Here is a 27203-nt window from a genome sequence, read left to right on the forward strand (position 1 = left end):
AACTCTGTTCCACAGTTGTACACGCTAAAAGTATGTATTGTGCAGAGCTCTGAATTAGAGTGCTCTATATCTGGTCTGTAGGTTAGGCCCTGAAGTTGGGAAAAAAATACATTTACATTGTATTCATTTTGTTCCTTGTTTAATATAAATAATTAGAAAGTACAATCAGGAATCATCATATTTTTCATTTTTTTATATAGTTCTGGGCAAATCACTTACTCCCTTCCATGTACTATAACTGTAAGTAGGGATATTAATTAGTTATCCCACATTCATGGCGTTTGTCTTAATGATGCTTGTAAAAACTTTGTCGTTGGACTAGAAGTCTCATCAAATACTGTAATTATTATTTAGCATGCTTTTAAGTCGTTAAAATATCTCTGTGTGTATTTATACATATCTCTGAGGGGTATATGTATATATGTGTACCTAACTACTTTTCATCTAACTTCTAAATAATCAGGAACCTTTGGAAAAATCTGGATATCTGTTAAAAATGGGTGGTAAAGTAAAGACCTGGAAACGACGGTGGTTTGTGCTTAAAGGAGGTGAATTACTATACTACAAATCTCCCGTAAGTACATGTAGCTTATCTGCTACTTAATATTAGATTGTTTTCACTGAGAATCTAGGGGTGCTAGAAGGAAACTGAGAATCTAGGGGTGCTAGAAGGAAAAGAAATGTATTCCTGGTTTCTGAGATGTTAGAGAGTGATTCAGGACTCAGTTCCTCAAGAGGTGTACAAGGTACTCAATGTCTAACTAGGAACTATTTATCAAGATTAATGTTTAAATGAATTCTATAACTATTTATTTCTATTTGTTGGTAGATTTAAAATATTCTTTTTCCATTCTTTCCATACAGAGTGATGTCATTCGAAAACCTCAAGGTCAAATTGAGTTAAATGCATCTAGCCACATTGAAAGGGGTGATGGAAAACAAACAATTCAGGTGCCTGCTTTTCTCATCTGTGTTTCAGCGGGTATCTATTCCCTCCATCCCCAAAACCAACCCCTTGTCCCAGTCCCTATTGCACTGGAAGTCCAAGCTTGGACTTGGAATTAATCAGTGCCCTTTGTTTGAAACCAAAAAATCATTTCAGTTACAGAAACTATAAAAAGGCCTACATGTAGTCTTGTTTGTATTGCTACAAAGGTCAAGTCATCACATTTGAGATACAAAGAGTGGTCTTGGGGCCAGCCATTAGGGTTGAGAGAAGTTGTTTGTCTGAAAGGAGATAAATTGAGTTTTCTCAACTCTGCTGTCCTGGAACTTTTCAGATAAAGCCCTAGAAAGGGTCTGTCTGCTCTGCCTGTTTTGTTAATGAAAAGTACTTAGGGGAAAATAATGCCCCCAAGGTTGTGAAACTACATTGGGTAGTATATGTTACAGTATATGTGGAGACCGGTGAGGAGTGGCATTCCTCAGGGGTCGGTATTGGGACCAGTGCTTTTTAAAATCTTTGTCGGCAACATGGACAGTGGGATCAAGTGCACCCTCAGCAGGTTTGCTGACAACACCAAGCTGCGTGGTGCGGTCAACATGCTGGAGGGAAGGGATGTCGTCCAGAGGGACCTTGACAGGCTTGAGAGGTGGGCCTGTGCAAACATCATGAAGTTCAGCAAGGCCAAGTGCAAGGTCCTGCACACAGGTTGAGGCAATCCCAAGCACAAACACAGGCTGGGCAATGAGTGGATTGAGAGCAGCCCTGAGGATAAGGACTTGGGGGTGTTGGTTGATGAGAAGCTCAATATGACATGGTAACGTGCATTTGCAGCCCAGAAAGCCAACCATATCCTTGGCTGCATCAAAAGAAGCATGACCAGCAGGTCGAGGGAGGTGATTCTTCCCTTCTACTCTGCTCTCTTGAGGCTCCACCTGGAGTAGTGCATTCAGCTCTGGGGGCCCCAACATAAGAAGGACATGGACCTCTTGGAGTGAGTTCAGAGGAGGGCCACAAAGATGCTCAGAGGGCTGGAGCACCTCTCCTGAGGGAGCTGGGGTTATTCAACCTGGAGAAGAGAAGGCTCTGGGGAGACCTTACAGCAGCCTTCCAGTACTTAAAGGGGGCCTACAGGAAAGCTGGAGAGGGACTTTTTACAAGGGCATGTAGTGATAGGAAAAGGCGCAGTGGCTTTAAACTGAAAGAGGGTAGATTTAGATTAGATGTAAGGAAGAACTTCACTGTGAGGGTGGTGAGGCACTGGAACAGGTTGCCCAGAGATGTGGATGCCCCATCCCTGGAAGTGTTCAAGGCCAGGTTGGATGGGACTTTGGGCAACCTGGTCTAGTGGGAGGCATCCCTACCCATGGCAGGGGGGTGGAACTAAGTGATTGTTAAGGTCCCTTCCAACGCAAACCATTCTATGATTCTATGTTACAACCCCCACACTGTAGGGTCAAATGTATAATGTTCTTAAAGCTCAACTCTTCTGTTACTACACAGCTGACCACAGAAAAACGAACATACTACCTGACTGCAGATTCTCCCAACATCTTAGAAGAATGGATCAAAGTACTACAGAATGTTCTTAAAATACAGGCTGCCAGCCCACTTTTCATACAGCCAGAAATCAAGCCAACCATGAAAGGGTTACTTACAAAGGTAGGAACACTTTTCTTCCCCCAATCTGCTTTATTCCCTATTTCTTAAGAATAGGATCTAGATCAAAATGGCCCTACAATAAAATAAATATAAGCAAAACAGACATGCATTTGGTTTCCCAGCACTTTACAATGTGAACAATCCAGAAGGACCACCAACTCACCTACTTCAGCCAATATTTTTCTTCTGGTTCTTTGATTTGATTTGGTTTTTCTTTTTTGTCTTTTTAATTCATTAGTTCCTGTGATGAGTTCTCCATTTGCACTTCAGGGGTATCCTAGTTCAGCTTATGTTTCAGTACCTAATTGACGTACCTTATTTCAGTGGAGTGCTCTCTTTTTCTGTATTACTCACTGGGACAGATTATTTCAAGATAATAAGAATACTGTATAAAAGGAATTTTTCTCTTTTAATTCTTCCATTTTGTTAGCTTCCACTAATTTAGGCCTGATCCAAAGCCAAATGAAAAACTCATATTGGCCTTACTAGGCTTTAGACAAGCATTCTAATGCTTTAATTCTTATACCCTTAATAGAGTTACGCAGTTTTAATTATTTGTTTAGTAATGTGGAAAGGAATTTGAACCAAGGCATTTATTCCCAACATAACCAAAGTTCAGAGATGGTGAAATGTAGTCTGTATTTTTCTGGCTTTGCTTGTTCCTAATGTTCTGTAATTTCAGGTGAAACATGGATATTCCAAAAGAGTTTGGTGTACCCTAGTTGGAAAAATTCTGTATTATTTCCGTAATCAAGAAGACAAGGTAGGTCCCTTACTTGTTTCCTTAGTGAATGGAAGATAACATACTGAAGTAGACTTTAAACAGTAAGTTACAGCTTTATTAAGGTACAGTTGCCCTGGGTAGTATATGCCCATTTCATCTTGATTGACAAACATTTAGACTTTACAGGTTGTCAACTTGGAAGGTTCATATCTAATAGACAGTAATCCAGGGCACGCCCATTGGTCTCCTTCTCTACAGGACATGATATATATTCTGCATCTTCTTATCCCTAGCCGAAGGGGGACACTGATTTGCTGAGAGTTCAAGTCTCCCTTTCTGACAGGTGTGAGACTTACCAGAAAAGACCTTGCTGTCATTTACTTCTGGAAGCTGACCCTTTCTAATGTATGTCTGCAGTGGGCAGTGACTGCAAGTTTCAAGAAATTAAATGTTCTTTTTATCCCTCAATTGACTTCCAAGTCCTGTTCTTTGGAATGTCACTGTACCTCCACAGTGCTGCAGGAGAGGAAAAAAAAAAAAAAGCCTAGCAAGATGCAGAGTTTGCTGCTTTGCAGATGTGTGTCTGTGGAGGGAATCTTTTCCCATTCCCCATCAGGATTACAGAAAAGGAGCTCACTGTCTACAACTGATGACGTGGACAGAAACGGAGATGGAGCACAGCAAAAGAAAGGGATGAGAAAATTATTTCTAAAACCTAGGGAAAATACTGTTTGAGGAAGAAAAGAAAGAAATGGGATCCAATCAGCTTTAAGTTAACCTCCCAACATCCTATATGTTGTAGGACACAAGGAGCTAAGGAAGAGCAAGACCTGGCTCTTCCACATTGGGCCTGACCTTTAGTTCTCTACCCACCCTTCTGAATATTGCTGGTCCTAATATTTCCAGCCACATTTACCTACAGAGACAGGACAAAGGACACTTATTAGTCATACTTTTCACCTGTCCTTTTGCTCCCAAGGCATTGTATTTTGTCATCAAGAAACATCTTTTCAGTCGAGGTGGGTCAAGAACAAGATTTTGGAAACTTCTACAAGAATTCTTGTTAATACTGTTGAGGTTATGAGTATTTGATTCATACCCATATTACCTAGCTCTACCAACAAGACTGCTGACACTTGAAAAAATGGTAAAAGTACACTGAGCCATTATAAACAACAGTTCAAATAAATACAGAAAATCTATTTGTTACTTCTAATCTAACCAAATAATCACACTGGACCCAGTAATTCATAGTCTTTGTATAAAGCTAGTTATTCCCTTTGTTATCCTTTCCGCTTTTAGCCATTTTTAAACATTCAGCTAAATCTTATTTCTAGAACTATATGAGTAACAGTAACCACCATCAAAACATTTTATTTTAACTTTTTAAAAAGTGTAATATAGGGCTGGGGAATCAAATGACTGGACTATTAACTTCTAGCTCATCTTAGAGAGATATTAAAATTAACTTGCATTTTCTCCTATGAAGAAATATCTAAAGTGTCTGAATGTACACATTTTTACCATTGAAGATTTTGGGAGCTTAGCATGCCCTTTAGCAGCATCTAAGAATTTTGCTGGATTCTTTTATTTCCCTCACATTTGGAACAAGTTTTGCTGCCCTTTTAAAGCAAAATTGAAACTAATTTGCTAGCTTGTAATAGAATAAGAATTTAGCTTTTGTAAGCAGAATATGTATGAAAAGTTTTCCAAAGCTAGTTTATTTCTAATGTTCAACAATTCACTAATTAAAAACATCTTTGCTGTAGCTGAATGTGTCAGTGCAGAAACAAATTACACAATCTGCAGTGGTTAATACAGTAATGGAGTCCACTTAAGTGGCCTCCTTTCAAAATGGAATCAAATTAAAAAATCAGCCAACTGTGTTTTAGTTAAACTTCATGAATAAATCAGTCTTGACTATTTGTATGTGAAATGGCATCTGTTGATTCTCAGAATCTTACCTGGTTCAAAAAGTTGAATGGTTCAGAAGCACCACAGAAAGTACAAATCACCACATGCATCTTTAATCCTTACTAGTGAGAGCACTGGAATAAAGAGCCACCACTGTGATGTTTTCTTCAAAATGATCATACTATTAATGATAAGCTCACTTTATCAAATCACTATTTAAGAAGCCCACCCCAGATTGAATCAAACTTGCCAGCTACTCTCCAGTATGGTATTTTCAATTTTTAAACAGTATTATTGAGAAGCCTCATCTGCTTTTCATTGGTGTTGATATTTCAAGACAACTTAGTTCAGGCTTCTACTTGAATGTGGCACAAATAAGATGCTAGTTACTGTAGTGCCCAGCTATCCTTTTACTGAAGGGAAACAAACACCCCGCTCTTTCTGCTGAATCACTAAGCATTGCTAGATATCACAAACAACACAGAAACAGTAGCCAAGGCTTCTTCACTACACCGTTAAATAACACTCTTTTGAACATCCTGATGTTTGAACATCTGTCCTCTGAAATACACTGCTGTCCTCTGAAATAACAAGATTATAATTAAAGTTTCTAGGCTAGGTTCTCACCATTTCTGATATTTACTTTTAGTTTCCTCTTGGTCAAATCAAGCTTTTTGAGGCAAAGGTTGAAGAAGTTGATAGATCATGTGATTCTGATGAAGATTATGAGGCTAGTGGTCGCAGTTTATTATCAACACATTACACTGTTGTTATCCACCCCAAAGATCAAGGACCCACTTATCTTCTTATAGGATCCAAACACGAGAAGGTAATAAAAGGAATTTTTTATTGAGTTTCAGTAACACGTCTGTGAGAATGGTGCTGTGATATGAATATTTCTTAAAGAGGAGGAGGAGGGAGACCTGCAAGTCATCTGGCTTGTAGTTTAATATAATAAGCAAGGAGAAGGTCCTGCTTCATTAACATAGATCAGAGTTTGTCTGCAAACTAATGCTATCATGGGTAATCCTTTTTAAAACAAATGAAAATAAGCAGGCTGCTTATGAAAATAAGCAGGAGATGGTGCATAATATCAAATACGCTGTAATTGGAGAATTTTGCTCACATTACACTAACTTGTAGACAGACCTGTAGCAGACCTTCCTGAGAGGTTTTGGGATACTGTTACCCATTTTCACTGATAAGACTAACAGTAGGGAAGACTGCCCTACTGAAGTGAAGGAGAAATGAGAGGTATGGTTAAAACCATTTTTATTATTATTGCTTCATTGTCCTCAAGTAATCTTGTAGACCTTGTTTTGCATTCTGGCCTTATCCCCAGGTTAGCAGGACTGGACAGTGATAAAAAGGCACTTAAGCTTTCTGAAGAGGAAAGCAAGAATGCCCTGATAATTAGCCATGATTTCTGAGGGTAAAAGACTTCTGAAGAGAGCCTTGTCCAATGTTCCTTGCTTAATATTTGTAACAGAGAGACCATGAATACAGGTGTATTCAAAGGCAAACTCCTTTGGGCTTCAACGGGAGTGCATGGTAGTGTTTCAGGTTGAGAGCAAAATTCTGATGAAGCAGCTTCTTCCAACACAGAATGAGTGAGCTGCTATGTTTTTCTACTTTAGGACATGTGGCTTTATCATCTGACAATTGCTGCTGGAAGTACCAGTGTAAATGTTGGATCTGAGTTTGAACAACTTATTTGCAAATTATTAAATATGGAAGGCGATACCAGTAAGTTTGGGTTTGTTTCAACATACTAATCTAATACATCTTTACTGAATGTACTTATGAACTGAATTAATTGCAAAACCTATATATTTCATCTGTTTAGATTCTCAGATTTGGAGACATCCTACCCTTTGCCACAGCAAAGAAGGAATTACTTCTCCTCTTACAACATTGCCATCAGAAGCCTTGCAAACTGAAGCAATTAAATTATTTAAGGTAAAACCATAGCAGATGCCTTTTTTATTAAATGACTTACTATTTTAACTCTTAGCTGAAGAATGGCTACTAGTTGGCTTACTAGAGATGTTCAACAGATAAGAAAAAAGAAAAGTTTACTCTTATCTTTAGTGGAGGTGACTAATGACAGTAGCAGAATGCCCCCGTATTATCTCACCAAAGACTATCACTTCCAATGTAAAAAGATCACTTCTAGTTGTGAGGGAACAGTTTAGGCTTCCACTTTTGACCTTTCTACTGAGGTAATTGATAAAGGGCAAGTTACTAGAAAAATCCATGGCCATCATGGATGATAATAATTTTGTCATGAAGTTCATAAGCCCCAGAGAACCTAACAGCATGGATGGATCTCTGTATTCAGAGAACTGTATCTGAAATGCTATTTTTTCAATTAGATTTCAGGAAGAATAAATGGTAGGCAAAAGTTTTGTTGTAGATAAATCAGCTAGAAGACATTTTAAAAAATGGAAGACAAACAAAGCAAAGTTTAAGCAAGTCATGGATTATTTCAAATTGAGATAGAAGGCAAAGGTTCCACTGCTCTTTTTAATAAAAAGAAAATCTTTTCTTCATATGAAGTAGCTACCCTTAAAGACTCATTAGGTATTCTAGTAATATAAATAGAGAGAATATTACAGAGTAAAATTATTGAAAGTATTTCACAACAGGTTTTTTTAATTCAGTTTAAAAGATTTTCATACACCTTTAAAAATACACATATGTATATCTCCCAGTAGTATTGAAAAGGCTTTATGATTAAAAGACACATAATGGTTCATAACGGCTGTGCTGCAGCTAGTTTCTTGAGGATTTTTGTGTGCCAGTAAGACCTTCTATCTTTCCCAGTTAAAGGCCAGATAGGTGGTTGATATCTATGAGAGGGAGTATGCTGCAATGCCACTAACCTTCTTTCTCCTCTCTCCTGCCCTCACCCAGGTAAAACTACTCCTGAACATTAATTAATAGCCAGGCTATAAAGTCTATTTTAGAGATAAAATAAAATCTTGCTGTTCCTTTTTCTGTATGTTGTGAAATAAAGTGCAAGTTGGGAGGTCTGGAGCTTGGATAAATGAACTTTCTCCACAGAACTTATACAAGTCTAAAGACCAAATTCCCTGAAGTATCAACTATCTGGAGAATTTTGATATAATGGTTCAGATCTAGAAAGGAATTAAAGAAAAGCACCATATGTTCAGTGACAGACAATTGTAGGCAAACTTCCCAGCTTGTTTCTCTGAGATGCTTGAACTCTCAGATAAGAAGTACATCCATCTTATTTTCTGCAGTCCTGCAGCATAAAAATTTAAAAAGCAATGTACTTCTTTGATAAAAATAAATTTATACCTATTTGGAAATCACTTTCTGAAGTAATTTCAGACCTAATTCAAATCACAGACACTTGCCTAAAATAAATAAATGAGAAAGAGACGACTTGCATGACCTTCATTGAAACTTTATATAAATGAGTTTAAAAGTCAGGTAGGGAATTGATTTAGAAACAGATCAAGTCATGTTTCAATTATTCCACTGCTGACAAAAATTAGTCCTGTGCATCCACATATTTTCAGATAGACTAGAAATAGATGGGCTTCCATCCATTTCTTGCATTTTGTTTATATACCTTGAAAATTCATCAGCTATTATATAGAGTAAATGCAATGAGTGATACATAAGCTTTCTTCTAATACAGCACAACAAATGCTTAACACCTGGCTACCCTAAGACAGTACTGGGGATAGGAAAGGTTATACTTACCCACAGTAAAAATACCAGTGAAAGCCAAGATGTAAAACAAATGGCTCTGAGTTATGGTTTTCTTCTCTGTGTATATTCTGCCATGTTGTGCTCAGTACTTGCGCAAGCATTTTACACTGACTACCTTTGACAGCTGTACACTTTGCATTTTAAAGTCCTGTAGAGGGGTCAGCTATGTTCAGCATGTCATTAAACTTCCCTACCACCACAACTGTTGCAACTCCTGCTAGAGCTCACTCCATTATATACAGAGTGAAAAGCTTGGTTTTTAAGAGGTGTTTTTATCTTAAGTCTGCCTGTATAGTTTTTCATCCATTCTGGCCCCTTTTCACCCCTTTTTGCAGGGTCAGCAGGGTTTCCTTAGTCTACTGGTAAACTGACTAATTGTGACTTCAATTATAGCACAGTTTTGTTATACAGAACGTCTCAAAGATTTGTTGGAGCTTTCTGTATGTAAACTCACTTGCTTATTATTTTATATCTAGACCTGCCAGTTGTTTATAAATGCTGCAGTTGACTCTCCTGCCATTGATTACCATGTATCTTTGGCCCAAAGTGCTTTGCAGATCTGCCTCACACATCCTGAACTTCAAAATGAGATCTGTTGTCAGCTTATTAAACAGACAAGACGTCGACATCCACAAAACCAGGCAGGACCAATACAGGTAACCCAGTATTTATTTTAATGGTATCTATTTCAACAGCAGTGAAGGAACTACACAGATTGTTTAGAATGGTAAAGAGGCTTTGCTCTTCTGTAGCATCTGCTTACTTAAAATCAGATAAAAACCTGAACTAACATCTTACTACTGCTGTGTCTTCCTGAAACGAAGCTGATGCTATCCTCCATCAAAGTACATGTGTCTGGTGATAGAGTGTATCTGTGCCTGTGCTGTTTTTAAAAGCTGGACATACAATGGGCTATGTTCAAGTTAAGTGTTGAGTAGGACATCATGTATGGAACCTAATTCTCTTTTACTGCATCTTTCCTAAGAGAGGTGCTGCATCAGGAATCTTGGTGGGCTAAACCACATGGCAGATGTCTGCACAGCATGAGCGTGAAGAAAAGTTGTAGTGCCATGTTGTGGAATCTCAGATACGCTCAGGGTTTCTGATAGATGTCACTCCTTGTATGTCACACTGTTCTGCATGCACCCTGCATGCTAGATTATAAATACATACTTAAAATTCTTTACTTTGTCTACTGCCAGCTATTCACTGGTATCCAAATATGTAACAAATGAACTGAAATTGAAAGGAAAGCCAGTACTTACAGTTTGCATAGAATTAACAGAACTGGAACAATAGTGCTTATGATGGAGCAATACCTACAGAACTAGGAGATGGATCAGAAAATGAGAAAGGAAATTACCATATTAAGGCTTTTGTAATAAGACACATTTTTCTCTTGCCACAGAAAGTAGAACATGACCAGCAGACATACCTATTATCTAGAAACAGCCTGTATCTGGGATGTGGCCAGTATATGTGCATCAGTAAAACATCCACAAAGCTTTTATGACAGACGTAGCACGTTCATGTCAATTAGCACACACTGAAGTTACATATGGCTAATGGAATTTAAACTAACCATAATCCTTCTTTGGTACTTTTTGTACTACTGGGAAGGCCTTCCCTCTGATACAGATAAATAAATTGTTGCTAACATAATCCACTGGCATGATTTTTAAGAGTTAACACATTCATTAAAACGTTTGCAGCCTCACACTAATTTTTTTAAGTCCTAAATTCATGGTGTAGTCTCCCACACTTGCTTCTATTGCAGTGTCTTCCTCGAAACAGAGCCAATGCTATCCTCCATCAAAGTACAGGCATTTGATGAAAGGGAAAATCTGTGCCTGTGCTGTCAAATTTCTATTTAATACCAGGCAAGTCAGATAAATCAAGATAGAGAAACCCCATTTTCTAAATTTCAGTATGATGCATTAATACAATTGTGAGAAAAGTAGTTGCAATGTTAGTAGATGTATATCCAGAGTACATGAGAGCAGTCTGTATTAAGTGAAGCGTATGGATACATATTGAGCAATGAAAATACACCAAAATATTGAATAATTGTTTTTTCAATAGTTACCATCTACTTGGTAAGAGGAAAATGTCTTATGGGTTGCTTCATAATATATGTAACAGGAGAGCTGCACAGCCTTTTCCTCATTTCTTAGTGCTTGCCCTTGCAGCCTTATTATTTTTTTCCTGTGTATTAACTGCTTTTTATACAAACTGATCGGCTTTCCCATTTTCAGCCCCAAAAGAAACTTGCTGTACACAAGTAAATAGAAAGAGAGCATTCTGGCCTTCCGACAAGGTGATGCTTAACTCAGCTTGGCACAGTAAGCTGCACTGCTGGCCAGCAGCCACAGCAGGAAGTTTTACTTTGTAAAATGTTTAAAACAGTGAATGTCTTCCTTTTGTCCAGGGCTTGCAGCTCTTGGCTCTCTGCGTTGGACTCTTTCTGCCCCAGCACCCATTCCTTTGGCTTCTTAAACTTCATTTAAAGAAGAATGCAGACTCCAGGTGTGCCTGAATATTACTACCCAGCTAGTCAACTAGTCTTTCTGAAGTACCTTATTTTCAATCTTTCATTTAATATTTCAAATCTTTTGACATATCTTTTATAATAAATTTGAGTAGAATTGTGCTCCAGTGCTACTAAAATGTAGTACGTTACTTCTGTGCATCACTTGGGAAAGTTATCCTTTGTTTTGAAAATTCTCTGCAGTGGAACTCTGTATGTTGCAAAACCATGAAAACAAAAATATGGCAGTTACACAAAACACTCTGAGCCATGTTCATCTTTGGTACAATTCTGTTAGTCTTGGAAGACTAATTCTCTTTACAATTCCACGTGGAATATTGTGTTGGAAATCTCACAGAGTGAAATCTGACTGCTCCTCCCATCCGGCACCCCCAGAGAGATTTACTCACAGTTTACTATCCTTTCAGTCAGTCCCCAAGAATTGCCTTATTTCTCTTTTTGTCACAGGACTGAATTTGGGAAATACGCAATATATTGTCAGCGATGCGTAGAGCGTACCCAGCAGAACGGAGACCGAGAAGCCAGACCTTCCAGAATGGAAATCCTTTCCACACTTCTAAGGAACCCCTACCACCATTCACTGCCCTTTAGTATTCCAGTTCATTTCATGAATGGCATATATCAGGTAATGTCAGGTAGACTACAAAATCTGAGCTCTCCCAACCCCTTGCTATTAGCATATACATGAAGTAGTCTATCAAAAACAGAATTGTAAATGTTAAGGTAAACATGGTTCAAGTTTCATCCTGTGCCAGTGCTAGCAATGAAAAGCACAAGGTACTTGTAATCTGATTTGATCAACAAAGAGTTTGGGGAAAAATCTTTAAAAGAGAAAAAAATTAAAACCTCTTAAGAGTGAGAAATACTGAAGTTCTGTTTCTGATGTAACCTGACCACCAGATGAATGAATTAGACTGAAGAAAAGGGAAAGGTATTAAATTCCACTTCCTTTCATCAGATATCTTGAAAGTTAAATATCTCAGTGAAGGCCTGGAAGCACAGCTGTAACTCCCATTATTAGTCATGAAGGATAACTGTATTTGTTACAGAACACAGCTTCATTCTTAACTCTTTTGGGACTTCATCAGTCAAAGCCTGTAGGAAGCTTTCCATGGGCTTCCATGCATACTGCTTCACATCCTGCCTTGTGTTTCTGGGAAAGCTGCCTGAAAAGAGTTTTTTAACAGTTCACAGTATTCCTAGACAGAAAGCAAGTTTTTATATGAAATCAAAGCTATATCGAATAAATTTTTCATGTCAGGTCACAGAAGAACTCTACTTTTTTTCCCCTCTAAGTTTCTTAATTTCTTACTGCTTGCCCAGTAAAACAGAAAAACAACATGTATTTATATCATCATAAAAGGTTTCAAAATTGAATTTTGAAGAAGAAAAGGAATAACTGCTCATTATTTATTGCTCAAAAATGTATACTTCCAAGGGCTATGAAAATTGTAATTAAATACATAAATTACTTCAGTGGGATCAGCAAATAAGCAATTATAGAGGTATTGAAAATTCTTGTATTCATCTCTGAAGCTAGATTGAGCAGATTTTTTTTTTTATTTCAACTACTGAGAAGCCCAAAACAGAAATCCAAGATCCATTTTCAAGACTTTTTTTTACCAAAAGAGTAAAACATCTTCAACATGTCAAATACAGGAAAACACCCTCAAAACAGATTTAAGTGAACATCAGCAACTAGTATCTGTATAAAAGCCCTTTGCCATTTCTTGCTAAAACACTTTAATACTAGTAACAACAGACAAAAATTAAGATTTGGGAAAATAAACCATAGAAAGCTCTATATATTACCAACATAAGTAGTACTGACAGAGCAACATTTGTAAAATATTTCAAATCTTCCAATGTAGATCTGCCATCAAATACCCCTCTGATGTTGCACATGATGAAAAAATACTAATTGATCTCATTTGTTTCACCACAATATTGAAAAGTGTGGGGAATTACAGTTTTTTTCATTTTTCAAGTGGTATTTGTCATAAAAAGCTCAGACACTAGACTGCTTTCTGTTATATAAATTCTGTAGCAGAAATTCAAGTGTAGCAAGTATGAAGAAACCAGTATAAACAAAGAAAATAAAAATATTACATTTGGAAGCATTTTGTACTTTGTACCTTACTGCATTTTGTTTATGAAATCAATCTGCTGGGAAGGTAATAATTTTTTGGATGGAGAAAAACTCCACTAAATTGACTTCCCATGTGAAAATCTTAAATCTTTTCCAGACCCTTTATGGAAATTTTTAATTTCCAATGACAATAAGTTATTCACAGAGGATGGAACGGGTCTTATATTCCCACTGTTATTCTACAGGTACTATCTTTCAAAATCTTAGATTTAAGGCAGGGGGATGTTATAAGTTTGATAGCAAAATACATTTTGGCTGCTTTTTAGGTTGTTGGGTTTGATGCCTCTACCACAGTGGAGGAATTTCTGAACACCCTGAACCAGGATACAGGGATGAGGAAACCAGCTCAGTCAGGATTTGCACTGTTTTCTGATGATCCCTCTGGCAAGGATATAGAGCACTGTCTTCAAGGAAACATCAAGGTAAACAAAAACCTTTAATGAGTTCTGCGTATAAAACAACAAAATATCTTCATTTTACAGAGCTCTCTTCAGACAATAGAAAGGAAAACATTTTTCAGGCTGAAAACTGTCTAGGTTTTTTTTCTTCATAACATAAAAGGAAAGATTTTTTTTAAAAATATTACTTTTTCAATTGCTGAAATTCATTCAGTGAACTATATTTAAAACCTTTGTCTAGGAGACTGATATTATTCAGAGAAGTAACAGCTGGGTTAAAAAAGAAAAAGTAAGCTGCTACTAATCACAGTTCTTTAAAAAGCAATTGCGAGTCCAACATGCATTTAGAGAGATTTCAGTTAACATTTCTGGTATAGCTCCAAAAGATGACCATTTGAGGTCCAAAAAGTCATTGGGGTGGAGATCCTGGGGAGCTACAAAAAGAAAGGGCTCCTTATCTAAATAGAGAATAATTAGGGTTCAATTCAGGAAGTTTCCGAGGTTTGGCTTATCATTGTTCTGAATTCTGAATTATAGTTCCCTCTACTTCTAGAATTAAATTCTTTGCAGTAAAGAGTGGCAAAATGCGATATAATCTATGCTTTAGTAAAATATTGGATATTTTTCAAGCCTTTTAGCAACTAATGAATACTGAATTTTTTGTGCTTCTGCGAAATAGTCTTTCGCACCCTTTGGCCAATATTCACAGCTGCACTTTTGAGTTACGAGGTGCAGTACAACCAGGCCTGAGTAACAAACAAGCAAGGTCACCACGATCAGCTGTCCCCCTCTACCAGAATAATTACCATATGGAAAGCAGAATGTGTAAAAAATATACTTATTTTCTTAGTAAATGTAACTTTAGAAGCTGTTCACATTACTGCTTCCAGGAAGGCTCTTTTATGAAGGAACAGTGACATGAAGCCCAGCAGAGCTCCTAGGACCTCTGTTCCACCTCCTCCCCATCTGCCCACCTACCCACCTATACTGCTGGTTGCGAACAACTCTTGATGCACTTTATAGCAAACTTCATATAAACTTTACGGCAGTTACTAGAAAGGACCTGAAAAACTACAGCATGCAGCAGAAAGAGAAGGCAGAAGTCAAAGCTGTCCAGGTCTCTGGCTGCAAGGAGTGCCTGAGTCTATCACTGGTGCTGGGGGGCAGTGGGGACACCTCCCGTGTGAGGTGTGACCAGGTGGATGATCTGCTCAGCCTGGTGGTAGAGCTGAAGGAGGAAGTGGAAAGGTTGAGGAGTACCAGGGAGTCTGAGAGGGAGGGAGATAGATTGGTGGACCCGCACCCTACCATCCCTGAGGCAGAGGCAGCAGATGGAGGCTCTGCAAGAAGCAGAGGTTCCCCTGCCCTCTTGCCACCAGGCAGGAGGGGACCTACGAGATGGAGGGGAATGGATACGGGTCCCTGCTCGGGGAGGCAGGTGAATCCCCTCCCGGTCTCCCTCACCTTCCCAGTTGCCCCTACACAACAGGTATGGGGCTCTGGAACTTGAGGACCGGGTCAATGAAGATCAGGGTGTAGATGAAGCCCTACCCAGGGGGGTGCCTAGGCTCAGTCGGGCAGCCCCACGCATTCTCACATCCTCTGAAAAAAGAAAAAGGAGGGTAATTGTCATAGGAGACTCCCTTTTGAGGGGGACAGAGGGCCCAATATGCAGACCTGACCATCCCACAGGGAAGTCTGCTGCCTCCCTGGGGCCCGGGTAAAAGACATTACCAGGAAACTCCCTGGTCTGGTTCGGACCTCTGATTATTACCCATTGCTGGTTGTGCAGGTTGGCAGCGATGAGATTGCAGAGAGAAATCCAAAGGCAATCAAAAGGGACTTCAGGGCACTGGGGCGATTTGTGGAAGGATCGGGAACACAGGTAGTGTTTTCCTCAATCCTTTCAGTGGCAGGGAAATACACTGAAAGGAACGGGAAAACACACCTGGTTAATACGTGGCTCAGAGGCTGGTGCCATCAGTGGCATTTGGGGTTTTTTTGATCATGGGGAGGTTTACACGGCACCGGGCTTGCTGTCAACAGATGGAGTCCAGCTATCTCAAAGGGGGAAAAGGATTCTTGCTCATGAGATGGCAGGGCTCGTAGAGAGGGCTTTAAACTAGGTTTGAAGGGGGAAGGAGATAAAACTAGGCCCAACAGAGATGAGCCTGGGGGCAGCATGCCAATGCTGGGGGTGGAATCGATAGCCCAGCTCAAGTGCATCTGTGCCAATGCACGCAGCATGGGCAATAAACAGGGGGAGCTGGAAGCCCTTGTGCAGCAGGATAGATATGACTTAGTCGCCATCACGGAAACGTGGTGGGACGACTCCCATGACTGGAGTGCTGCAATGGATGGCTATAAGCTCTTCAGAAGGGATAGACAAAGTAGAAGAGGTGGTGGTGTGGCTCTCTATGTTAGGGAATGTTTTGACTGTACAGAGCTACACGATTCTGATGACAAGATTGAATGCTTATGGGTAAAGATAAGAGGGAAGGCCAACAAGGCAGATATTGTGCTGGGAGTCTGTTATAGACCACCCAACCAGGATGAAGAGACGGATGAATCATTCTACAAGCGGCTGGTAGTAGTCTCACAATCATGTGCCCTTGTTCTCGTGGGGGACTTCAACTTTCCAGGCGTCTGCTGGAAATACAACATGGCAGAGAGCAAGCAGTCTAGGAGGTTCCTGGAGTGTGTGGAAGATAACTTCCTGACACAGCTGGTAGGTGAGCCCACCAGGGGAGGAGCCTTGCAAGACCTACTGTTTACAAACAGGGAAGGACTGGTGGGAGGTGTGATGGTCGGAGGCTGTCTCGGGCTTAGCGACCATGGAATGATAGAATTCTCAATTCTTGGTGAGGCAAGGAAGGTGGTCAGCAAAACCACCACTATGGACTTCTGGAGGGCAGCCTTTGGTCTTTTCAGGACACTGAGAGAGTCCCTTGGGAGACAGTCCTGAAGGGCAGAGGGGTCCAGGAGGGATGGACATTCTTGAAGGAAGAAAATCTTAATGGCTCAGGACTAGGCTATTCCCATGCGCCACAAGACAAACTGCCATGAAAGACGACCGGCCTGGCTGAACAGGGAGCTGTTGCTAGGAGTCAGGAAAAAAAAGGAGTGTTTACCATCTTTGGAAGAAAGGGCAGGCAACTCAGGAAGAGTACAGGGATCTTGTTAGGTCATGCAGAGAGGAAATTAGAAAGGCAAAAGCTCAGCTAGAACTCAATCTGGCCACTATTGTAAGATACAACAAAAAATGTTTTTATAAATATGTTAACAATAAAAAGAGAGCAAAGGAGAATATCTATCCTTTATTGGATACAGAGGGGAACATTGCCACCAGAGATGAGGAAAAGGCTGAGGTACTTAATGCCTTCTTTGCTTCAGTCTTTAATAGTGAGACCAGTTATCCTCAGAGTACTCTGCCCCCTGAGCTGGAAGGCAAGGATGGAGAGCAGAATATACCCCCCTTAATCCCGGAGGAAATAGTGACCTACTACGCCGTCTGGACACTCACAAGTCTATGGGACCATATGGGATCCATCCAAGAGTACTGAGGGAGCTGGCAGAGGAGCTTACCAAGCCACTCTCCATCATTTATCAGCAATCATGGTCAACAGGGGAGGTCCCAGAGGACTGGAGGCTTGCCAATGTGACGCCCATTTACAAGAAGGGTCGGAGGCAGGATCCGGGGAACTACGGGCCTGTCAGTCTGACCTTGGTACCAGGGAAGATTATGGAGCGGTTCATCTTGAGAGCACTCACATGGCATGTGCAGGACAACCAGGGGATCAGGCCCAGCCAGCACGGGTTTACAAAAGGCAGGTCCTGCTTGACCAACCTGATCTCCTTCTATGACCGGGTGACCCACCTAGTGGATGAGGGGAAGGCTGTGGATATTGTCTACCTGGACTTCAGCAAGGCCTCTGACACTGTCTCTCATGGCATACTCCTTGAGAAGCTGGCGGCTCATGGCTTAGACAAGTGTACTCTTTGTTGGGTAAAAAAATGGCTGGATGGACAAGCCCAGACAGTTGTGGTGAATGGAGTTAAATCCAGTTGGCGGCAGGTCACAAGTGGTGTTCCCCAGGGCTCAGTATTGGGGCCAGTTCTGTTTAATATCTTTATCAGTGATCTGGACGAGGGGATCAAGTGCACCCTCAGCAAGTTTGCAGACGACACCAAGTTGGGAGGCAGGGTTGATCTGCTCGAGGGTAGGAAGGCTCTCCAGAAGGATGTGGACAGGCTGGATTGATGAGCAGAGGCCAATTGTACAAGGTTCAACAAGGGTCCTGCACTTGGGTCACAACAACCCCATGCAGCGCTACAGGTTTGAGGAAGAGTGGCTGGAAAGCTGCCCAGCAGAAAAAGACCTGGGGTGCTGGTCGACAGCCAGCCGTGTGTCCAGGTGGCCAAGAGGGCCAACGGCATCTTGGCCTGCATCAGAAATAGCATGGCCAACAGGAGCAGGGAAGTGATCGTCCCCCTGTACTCGGCACTGGTGAGGCCGCACCTTGAGGACTGTGTTCAGTTTTGGGCCCCTCACTACAGGAAGGACATGGAGGTGCTGGAGCATGTTCAGAGAAGGGCAACCGAGTTGGTGAGGGGCCTGGAGCACAAGTCATATGAGGAGCAGCTGAGGGAACTGGGGTTCTTTAGTCTGGAGAAAAGGAGGCTGAAGGGAGACCTTATCACTTCTACAACTACCTGAAGGGGGGTTGTAATGAGGTGGGTGCTGGTCTCTTCTGTCAGGTGGGTGGAGATAGGATGAGAGGAAATGGCCTCAAGTCATAGCAGGAGAAGTTTAGATTGGATATTAGGAGAAATCTCTTTACTGAAAGGGTTGTCAGGCATTGGAACAGGCTGCCCAGGGAAGTGGTTGAGTCACCATCCCTGGAGGTATTCAAAAAGTGCATAGACAAGGGACTTCAGGACATGGTTTAGTGGGCATGGTTGATGGTTGGACTCGATGATCTTAAAGGTCCTTTCCAACCTAAATGATTGTGTGATTCTATGAAAGGCATTTGATTAATTATGTAATAACTCACTCTGTATAATTACACATTCATTGGCTGCTGCTAAATCAAGTACCTGGCCTTTCCATATAAGCATGTTATGGCTCATTTCCAAAGGTTGTGTGTGTGTGTGTGTGTGTGTGTGTGTGTGTGTGTTGCAGGATAAACCAACAACAAAAACGTTAATTATTAAATGCTCCAAATAAGAAATGCAAGTAAAGTTATTTTTCAGTAAGTTAATAATTTGAGCTATGTATGTTTCTGATATGTAACAGGTACAAGATATTAAAATAATTTGACAATTTCTATTCAAAGGTGTTTTCAAAGAGGAATACATGGCAAAGTCAGTTTTGTATTGCTTTCCTTCTAGATCTGTGACATTATTTCAAAATGGGAGCAAGCCTCCAAAGAACAGCACCCTGGGAAATGCGAAGGCACAAGGACTGTCCGCCTTACTTACAAAAATAGGTTTGTTTAGCAAGTATAACATCTCTGCCTTGTCCCAAGATCTGTTTTTAATTTCTGCAGAGTTTCTTCATCTGAAATATATTGGCTGACTCAAAGCTTGCAACAAAAATAGTAAATGGGTGTAACTGGGGAACTTTTAAAAAAAAATACAGTTAATTTTTTCTAGTTCTTAAGAGGTGAGAAGGGCTGCCAAAACAAAAAAAAAGGCAGAACTGAAATTAAATATTTGTCCACTGGTTCAAGTACAAGTGTTGCTCTGCTAATGTGTTTTGATGCTGACGAAAACATGTCACATTCAGAGCCGATACTGCTAATCCTCAGGGCTAATGCATTTCCCTATCTTCTTTATTTAATAACTTTCTGTCTTTTCTGTAGGCTTTATTTTTCAGTTCAAGTCCATGGGGAAACAGACAGAGAGAAGCTGCTGCTAGTATATCAGACAAATGATCAAATAGTCAATGGACTTTTCCCTGTAAACAAAGAACTAGCAATGGAATTGACAGCTCTTTTAGCTCAGGTAATCCCTGTGCATTAATGACTCACACAGCAGTTTTACAGATGAAAACCAGAATAAAGAAACTGGTCCAGGATTGCCTGACAGTCAAGTGACCTCCACCTTTTACAGATGATAGTGCAGGAAATAGACTGGAATTGTTGTGTAAGGCTAACTCTCTACTTCAGTGGAAATGCTTTACAGCATATGCTGCTGTTGGCACTATTACAGATAAAATGTGCTTTACCTCCTACACAGTCAGGCCCTCTTTCATTAAATATCATGTCATCATGTACCATTTCTTCATTCACTGTTCCTTATATGATTTCTGCAAGTTAATACACCAAAGTAACAGCTGTTTAATGAAAACCTAAGACTCTAACTTTACTAGACATGGTCTTGATAAGATCTGTTTTATTTAAAAAAAAATAAGGCTTAAGGGAAGGTTATTGAGAAAGTTATTTGGTGGTGTTACTTAATAAATCTAAACTGGTTTGTGTCAGCTGGAGATCTAGCAATCTCAGAGCAGAACTAGTAAACATTATAATTGTACAATTTATACTTGATATTTATCTTTTTCCATGGTAAATATAAAATAAGAAAAATAAAATTACTTGCATGACTTTTATATCAGTGAAAAGTATACATTAATTGAGAAACTGTTTTCATTTTATACTTGGTAAGACAGAGGAAAAGATAGCTCGTAAATACCCAGCTAGAAAATTACTCTGGAGTAACAAAAAATTTTCTTCTTTGTGGTCTTCCCCTTAGGTAGAGATTGGAGATTTTGAACGACCTTTCTCAACTCCAGCAGGGCAAGTCACTTCCCAGTCCAAGTCCAGTCAAACACTAAAACAAGTTTTGGAGAGATTCTACCCTAAGAGATATAGGCATGGTTGTTCAGAGGAACAATTAAGGTGAGATGTATTTTGCAATTCATATTCTCTAGAAATCTAGGAGTAAAATGAGGAAGTTTTAAATTGTCATTAGGTAGAACTTACTGTTTTGCCATATTTGCCTAAACCTGTGTTTGAAACTCATTTTCTTACTAAACTGAAGAACGCATTTCCTCTATTTCTAATCTGAACAGAGGACCATCATTAAGCACGCATTCCAGCAAAAGCTGTACAAGTTACTACATAGTGTTACAAAACCCAGCAATTTTGAAATTCTTACTTTTCCTATTGAGCAAATCTAAATTAAGTCTGTGCACAGACTAAAGAACTACTGAAAGTAAAGGACATGTGGACCGATCTGAGTGTTTGCTATTCTAATATGTAATCTCTGGCAGCCGGTCACATTGGCAATATGTTAACTTAGTGGACTTGCTAGTAAGGTATTACTTAATTTAAAATTAATAACCTGCAAGTCTTTTCAATCAACATCTACTAACACGAAGAAGAGCAGAACAGCGTAGTAAATTATCCAAAGTCAATGATACAGCAATTTTGAAGTCCATTAAGCATCATAGAAGTGTTTTCCTCATTCTTCACTACAGGGTTGAGAAAGTTTAAAGCTATTACCATATCCACAAAGTAACATTATTACATAGTCAGAAGATAATACGGACATTCAGAAATATACACACAACAAATACAAAGTTATGCAATTAATTTCAAAGAACAAAGTATAAGAGGTCCTAGAATAGCATAACTTATGGAGGATAAGTCAAACATCTGTTGAACTGTTCAGGTAGTACTTAAACTACCAATTGCCAGAGCTGGAAGTCTGTGGCAGGGAAAGAATCACTCTATACCTGCCGTGTTGCTTGTATTCGTTTGCTAAGGGTGCAGTTTGACTTCATAAACTTCCAGTAAGAGTAAGCTGCAAGTGAAAGATCTTCCTTTACTACACATTCCCCCTCCCTTTTCATGGGCCGCATCTAATAAACTTGTGGCTGCCAGGTGAGTCATTCCTGCAGGTCAGTGTGCTAGAAAGGTATTTTGGGGTGGGTTTTTTTGGAGGATTAGTTTTCCACAGGATCATTTTATTGAACCAACTCACCGTAGGGCTGCAAAAGAAGAGAGCCAGTGTGAACACATCATGCATCAGAAGCACCCTTTTTGGTAGTAGCGCCCAGATACACTAAAAAAGAGTAGTGTTAAGCCATATCTTCCACATCTACTACTAGCCACAGGTAAAGATATGTGCCAAGCTGGATGGATTTTTGGAATGACAACTGGCATAGCTGTTGAGTACTGATAAAGGTAGATTGATTATCTGTAGAGACACATTAAAAGCTGTCTTAGACTTTTTCCCATTATACTGCAACTGCTACATCAATATTTAATCATAATGTTGCAGAAATTAGAAGATACTTCATAATTTTCATGTGCATAAAAATATTAAATGCTGTTTTGGATTTATGTAATACCATATAAGTGATAGTTGTTGTATTAACTTAAATTATCATTTTAACAAATGGATTCTTTTTTGCTCATTAAACTTGCTATGGGTAAGCATTTAAATTCCTTTCAATAACTAAATTACATATTTCATTTCAACAGACAGCTTTGTCAGCGATTGTCTACAAGATGGATGGCTCTCCGAGGGCACAGTGCTGCAGACTGTGTGCGCATTTATCTCACTGTAGCCAGAAAATGGTCTTTCTTTGGTGCTAAATTGTTTGCAGCAAAAGTAAGAAACTTTACTGAGTTTGAGTGGTGGGGAATTTTTAATATAAATATAACTGGCAAATAGTAATACCCTTTTGTTGAAAATGAGTGTGTTATACATGTGCTGATTGAATCTTTTGTCAAATTACTAACTTGTTTAAGCCATATACTGATGAAATGTAATAGCCATAGTACTAAGTATACCATAATAGTAACTTTCCAATACGTTTACTGCTTGTTTTACATTATTAATCTAGGTGGTATCTTTTCATTTTCTTACATCTTAGTTTGAGATAGCCTTTCTGTTTCAGGCTTTTTTTACCTGATAACTAGTAGAATATAGAAGAGGCATCATTAACTGCCTGTGAAAGTTGAACCTTGCAGAAACACTAAATGTTGTTAAGGATGTTTAGAGCAGTCCCTTCTGTGCTGGCCTCTCTCGATTTCTCTTAAAACACTATTATCTTAATTCTCTTGATTCAACAGCTATGTTAAACAGAACTGTCACCTCACCCCTTATGTTTTATTAGGTAATCCCAGTATATATATATAAAATTGCTTATCAGCACTCTGTTCTTTGCATATGTAGACATACGTGCTAGTGAACAAACACCTGACTTTTTTTAAATTTTATTAATGAGACTATACATTTTATTGGACTAAGCACTAAGGGAGGCTCCAAGAGCATTAAGCTGAGTTCACAGTTATGCCACTGGCCACCTACGTAGCTTTGGGCAGCTACTTCAATTCCTTTACATCAGTTCCCTCCCACTGTAAATTTCAGTAAGATCTGTGAATGGAGAGAGCTGTGTAATAGCTGAGAGTTAATAATTATTTACATACTGCCTCATTTTGAAGTAGTAATTAAAGAACATTTCTCTTTGTAGCCTTTAGCAACATCCTCAGTTGAGAAGTCCTTCATATGGTTTGCTGTACATGAAGATGGCATAAGCATCCTAGATTACAGCTCTATGGTGAGTGAAATTTCTTTTTTAATTTTGGTCAAAGTAGATTTTAATAGTGAGTATATGGAGAGATTCACCACCATACTACATAAAAGATGGCATTAGCCTATCATGCTAAGTTATCTAGTCTTTCTCTTAAAGCAAAAATTTAATCCTTTCAAAACACTTTAATGTTATCATCATAATAGTAGCACTAATAATAGAAATAAGTAATGAAGTCTTTGCACAGAATTTATTTTTGTTTATCAGATACAGTTTTTATATCTTAATGAAATGTTAATGTTTTAATCATTCAGATGTCAGGAGATCCATAGTTACAGTTCTTACAATAACATTAATTTTCTTTTCCTGGAGACTTCATTTTCCATTATTATTCATAATACATACACTTTGCAAAGAGCAGTTACTGTAAAAGATTGTTATTTTCATTGTATTATTTTTGTTTAATAGTAGGTAATATAACCCAGTGTTATTTAATTATGTCATTTTAGGCTCTGATTTTTCTTTGATTTGCAATAAAAGTTTTCACAGAAAACGACTCATGGTAATCAGTGTAAAAAAGCAGTGCCTGAGAAGATCCCTTCTTTAATTTATATCCTGCAAAGAAACAGAATGGCATGGCGCTATTAGCAAGTGCTAATATTATCAGAAAATTAAAATATCAACTTTATAATTGTACTGATATGGGCCTTTTCATTATGTTTCTTTGCAGTTAAAGAAATAACAAAGAACATGAGTAGAGCAAACAGCAGCTCTGTTCAGAGAACAAGCACAATGAGCTTGCATCAGACTGCAGAAAGCTCTATAAACGCTATGTGCTCATAGAGCTAGCTATGGCGTTTCTGCAGAGCACTGTCAGTTTACAATATCAGCAGGCATTACTTGCTATTCAAGAAATGCTCAGTTTCCAGGGAATATTCTGATTTTCTGTAAGAAGGATCAGGGGTATCAGAAATGTTGCAAGGGGTAGAGAAAACACTATTTTGAAATAAGGGCAAAAAGAGGTTTAGAAACCGAAGGATGTTAAGTCAGTTATTGTACAAATATTGTCTTACGATGAATTTTAAATGTGAACATCTGCAGCAAATTAATGTAAGTTGTAATGATAAATTAAATGCTAATCATAGACTCAAAGGCCACTAATGTGGTGTTGAACAATGAACAATAAGAGCGGAGGCATGGAAAGCAGAGGAGCCTTGAAGAGCATTTATGTTTCATCAGAGATGTTAAAAAAAAGAGAACAGAATTTAATTTCATTTGTGTGTACACAGCCTACATCACTGCACAAAAAGAAGTCCTGGAGTTAAATTTCTTTAGATGTCTGATACTCTGCCATTTATTTTATTTAGACACTGCTTCGATTTCAAATGGAATTCCTAAGATTAACTTCTCTCAAAGTCAGTCAACATTTGTGTAAATTGAATTACACACTTGAGTTGAAACCTGCTTATAATATCTTTGATCTAATTAATCTGGAATAGAAACAGAGGTCAAACTTACAAGAGTTATCATCTGCAATGGAAATTCCTCATAGTGAAGGTCTGAATGAAGCTAACCCAAAATTTACAATTAATTTCGAGATTCATAAGAGGCTAACAACAACATTTGGAAAAATACATGTGCAATTATATTTTCAAAAGTATTTGTCATAATCTGCTTTTCCTGCATTGTCCTGCTTATAGTTTTGCATTTTGTTTTTTGGGTTTTCTTTTTTAAGCGATTAACAGTTACATATACATATAAGAGTCTGATGACTTTCGGAGGCTATCAGGATGATTTTATGTTGGTTGTTAACAATGCTCAGACAAAGGACAAATCAACTGAAAAACACCTTTTTGCCATGACAAAACCAAAGGTTGGTATATTACCTGAAACAGTTTCCTACCATCTGCTACTTTTCTACTTTTTCTAGTGGGTAATTCTTAACAGATGTGAAAGATGAAACACCTTCTTTATTCCTAGCATTCTCAGATTATTGACTTTTGCCAGATGGTTTTAGAGAGTGAGACAATTAGTAATATAAGAGCTAACAGTGACAATACTGATGTGTTCGTTTTCTTTTCATGTCCCTGTCAATAACATTCCAAATTTTTCATAGAAGGACAAAGAAGGCTGTTAAGGACAGGAATTATATGCGGTACCTAAAAACTAGTCTGTTTGCTTGATCAGCACCAGAGATAATTTTTAAGTAGGTACATTTGTGTTCTACAGTGGAATTGTAGAACACAAGATCTGAAAAAAAAAATCTTTCTTAAATTTTCTTAAAAATCCTAGGATATTTTTATGTTTGGTAAAGAAATTGTTCATGCTTTTTAAAGTTAGAGTCTCTCCTTCACAGGTAAGATTGACTGTATTTTTTTAAAAAGCAAAGATTTCAAAGTCTTTTGCTGTTAGTCAGAACAATTTATGAAACAGAATACAAAATTCCACATATAAATTTGGGCCAAAACATGACTCTTCGTACAAATAAGCATAGTAAAATACATTTGTTCAAGTTTCCCCTCAGATTGTGCCCTTACAGGCAAGGTTGTGTGGATTGCAAAGAGAAAATATGGTAAAAAGCTCCCAGAAGTCTTTATTCCTTTTATCTACCAGCATCTTTAGTTCTCTGACCACTAGGTATTTTCTAGCAAAACTGAGGGAACACATCATGAAAGTTTTTTCTAGGAGCGTCATCTTTCGGACTTCAAAATCTCTCTCAAAGTGAAAGAAGCCATCTGTTTGAGTCATTTAAGATTGTGGAAGACAAAGTATCTAGCATACTGATGGAAATAACATTACAGTATTTGCAAGGAGCACTAGAAAAATGTTCTGTTAGGCATCTCCTCTCTCCGCATCATTAATTTGTTTGATAAAGTAAAACTACTTTCCCAGTTGCTGACTGTCACTTGCTAAAAAGTTAGCTATTTTTTCAGCAGTCAAAACACATCACTGTATTTTTCAAAGAGTTTTGTGTGTTCCTGTTATAGATTCTTGAGATCACTCTACTGATTGCCAGCTATATTAACAACTTTCATCAGCTGAAAGGAGCTGCTCATCACCTCTCTGCTCCAGCATTACTGACACCTCAAAGCAGACAGAAGCTCAAGGAAATGGGGAGTCAGCCCCTTCTTGCAAACAACAGACCAACTAAATGTCCCACTTTGTTATGAAAGGATTATGTATAATGATAATGAATCTTTGTTACAGGGTTTCTACACTGATTGAAAACTTTGACCTACAAGATGTAGAACATAAGTGAGTCCATAAAGCGGACAGGTTTACATTCATTTCAGTGGTATACAACAGGAGGAGCCCTTTAATTAAAGCCCTGGCCTGAACTGGAATGATGATGAGCCAATTTAAAGATTATGCTTTACTGGTGGTAGCTTGTGCCTACAGCTCAGAAATAAATGTGTCTGTTGATAGTGATGGGGAAAGGTGGCCTTGGAACAATTGTATAGATCTTAGTAGTTTTCCAGATACTTACTCAGGGACCAAACTGTCTTCAACTCTTCACCTCTATTTTTCAAAACTATACAAGTTGTATAACCTTCATTTTGAAAAGGAATTTTTGTTT

The 27203-nt window shown here is 38.7% G+C and overlaps 1 protein-coding gene across 5 annotated transcripts in view; it reads left to right on the forward strand.

The window, feature by feature from the left end:
- The window catches only part of PLEKHH2 (pleckstrin homology, MyTH4 and FERM domain containing H2), a 60839-nt gene extending 33636 nt beyond the window's left edge, over positions 1-27203 (forward strand). For 3 of the 5 annotated variants that reach the window (XM_069800266.1, XM_069800262.1, XM_069800263.1), the window contains 18 exons: positions 464-574; positions 865-951; positions 2447-2605; positions 3288-3368; positions 5893-6072; positions 6881-6989; positions 7090-7202; positions 9464-9643; positions 11416-11513; positions 11983-12160; positions 13951-14106; positions 19474-19571; positions 19947-20088; positions 20836-20981; positions 22572-22701; positions 23567-23653; positions 25362-25499; positions 26614-27203. In XM_069800266.1, coding sequence (XP_069656367.1) covers positions 464-574; positions 865-951; positions 2447-2605; positions 3288-3368; positions 5893-6072; positions 6881-6989; positions 7090-7202; positions 9464-9643; positions 11416-11513; positions 11983-12160; positions 13951-14106; positions 19474-19571; positions 19947-20088; positions 20836-20981; positions 22572-22701; positions 23567-23653; positions 25362-25499; positions 26614-26796 — 2376 coding nt within the window. In that variant the 3' untranslated portion in view covers positions 26797-27203. The remainder of the gene's footprint in view (positions 1-463; positions 575-864; positions 952-2446; positions 2606-3287; positions 3369-5892; positions 6073-6880; positions 6990-7089; positions 7203-9463; positions 9644-11415; positions 11514-11982; positions 12161-13950; positions 14107-19473; positions 19572-19946; positions 20089-20835; positions 20982-22571; positions 22702-23566; positions 23654-25361; positions 25500-26613) is intronic. The other 2 variants (XM_069800264.1, XM_069800265.1) reach the window with 2 other exon arrangements.

This window comes from Haliaeetus albicilla, chromosome 13, assembly GCF_947461875.1.
Source record: "Haliaeetus albicilla chromosome 13, bHalAlb1.1, whole genome shotgun sequence".
Classification (NCBI taxonomy): Eukaryota; Metazoa; Chordata; class Aves; order Accipitriformes; family Accipitridae; genus Haliaeetus; species Haliaeetus albicilla.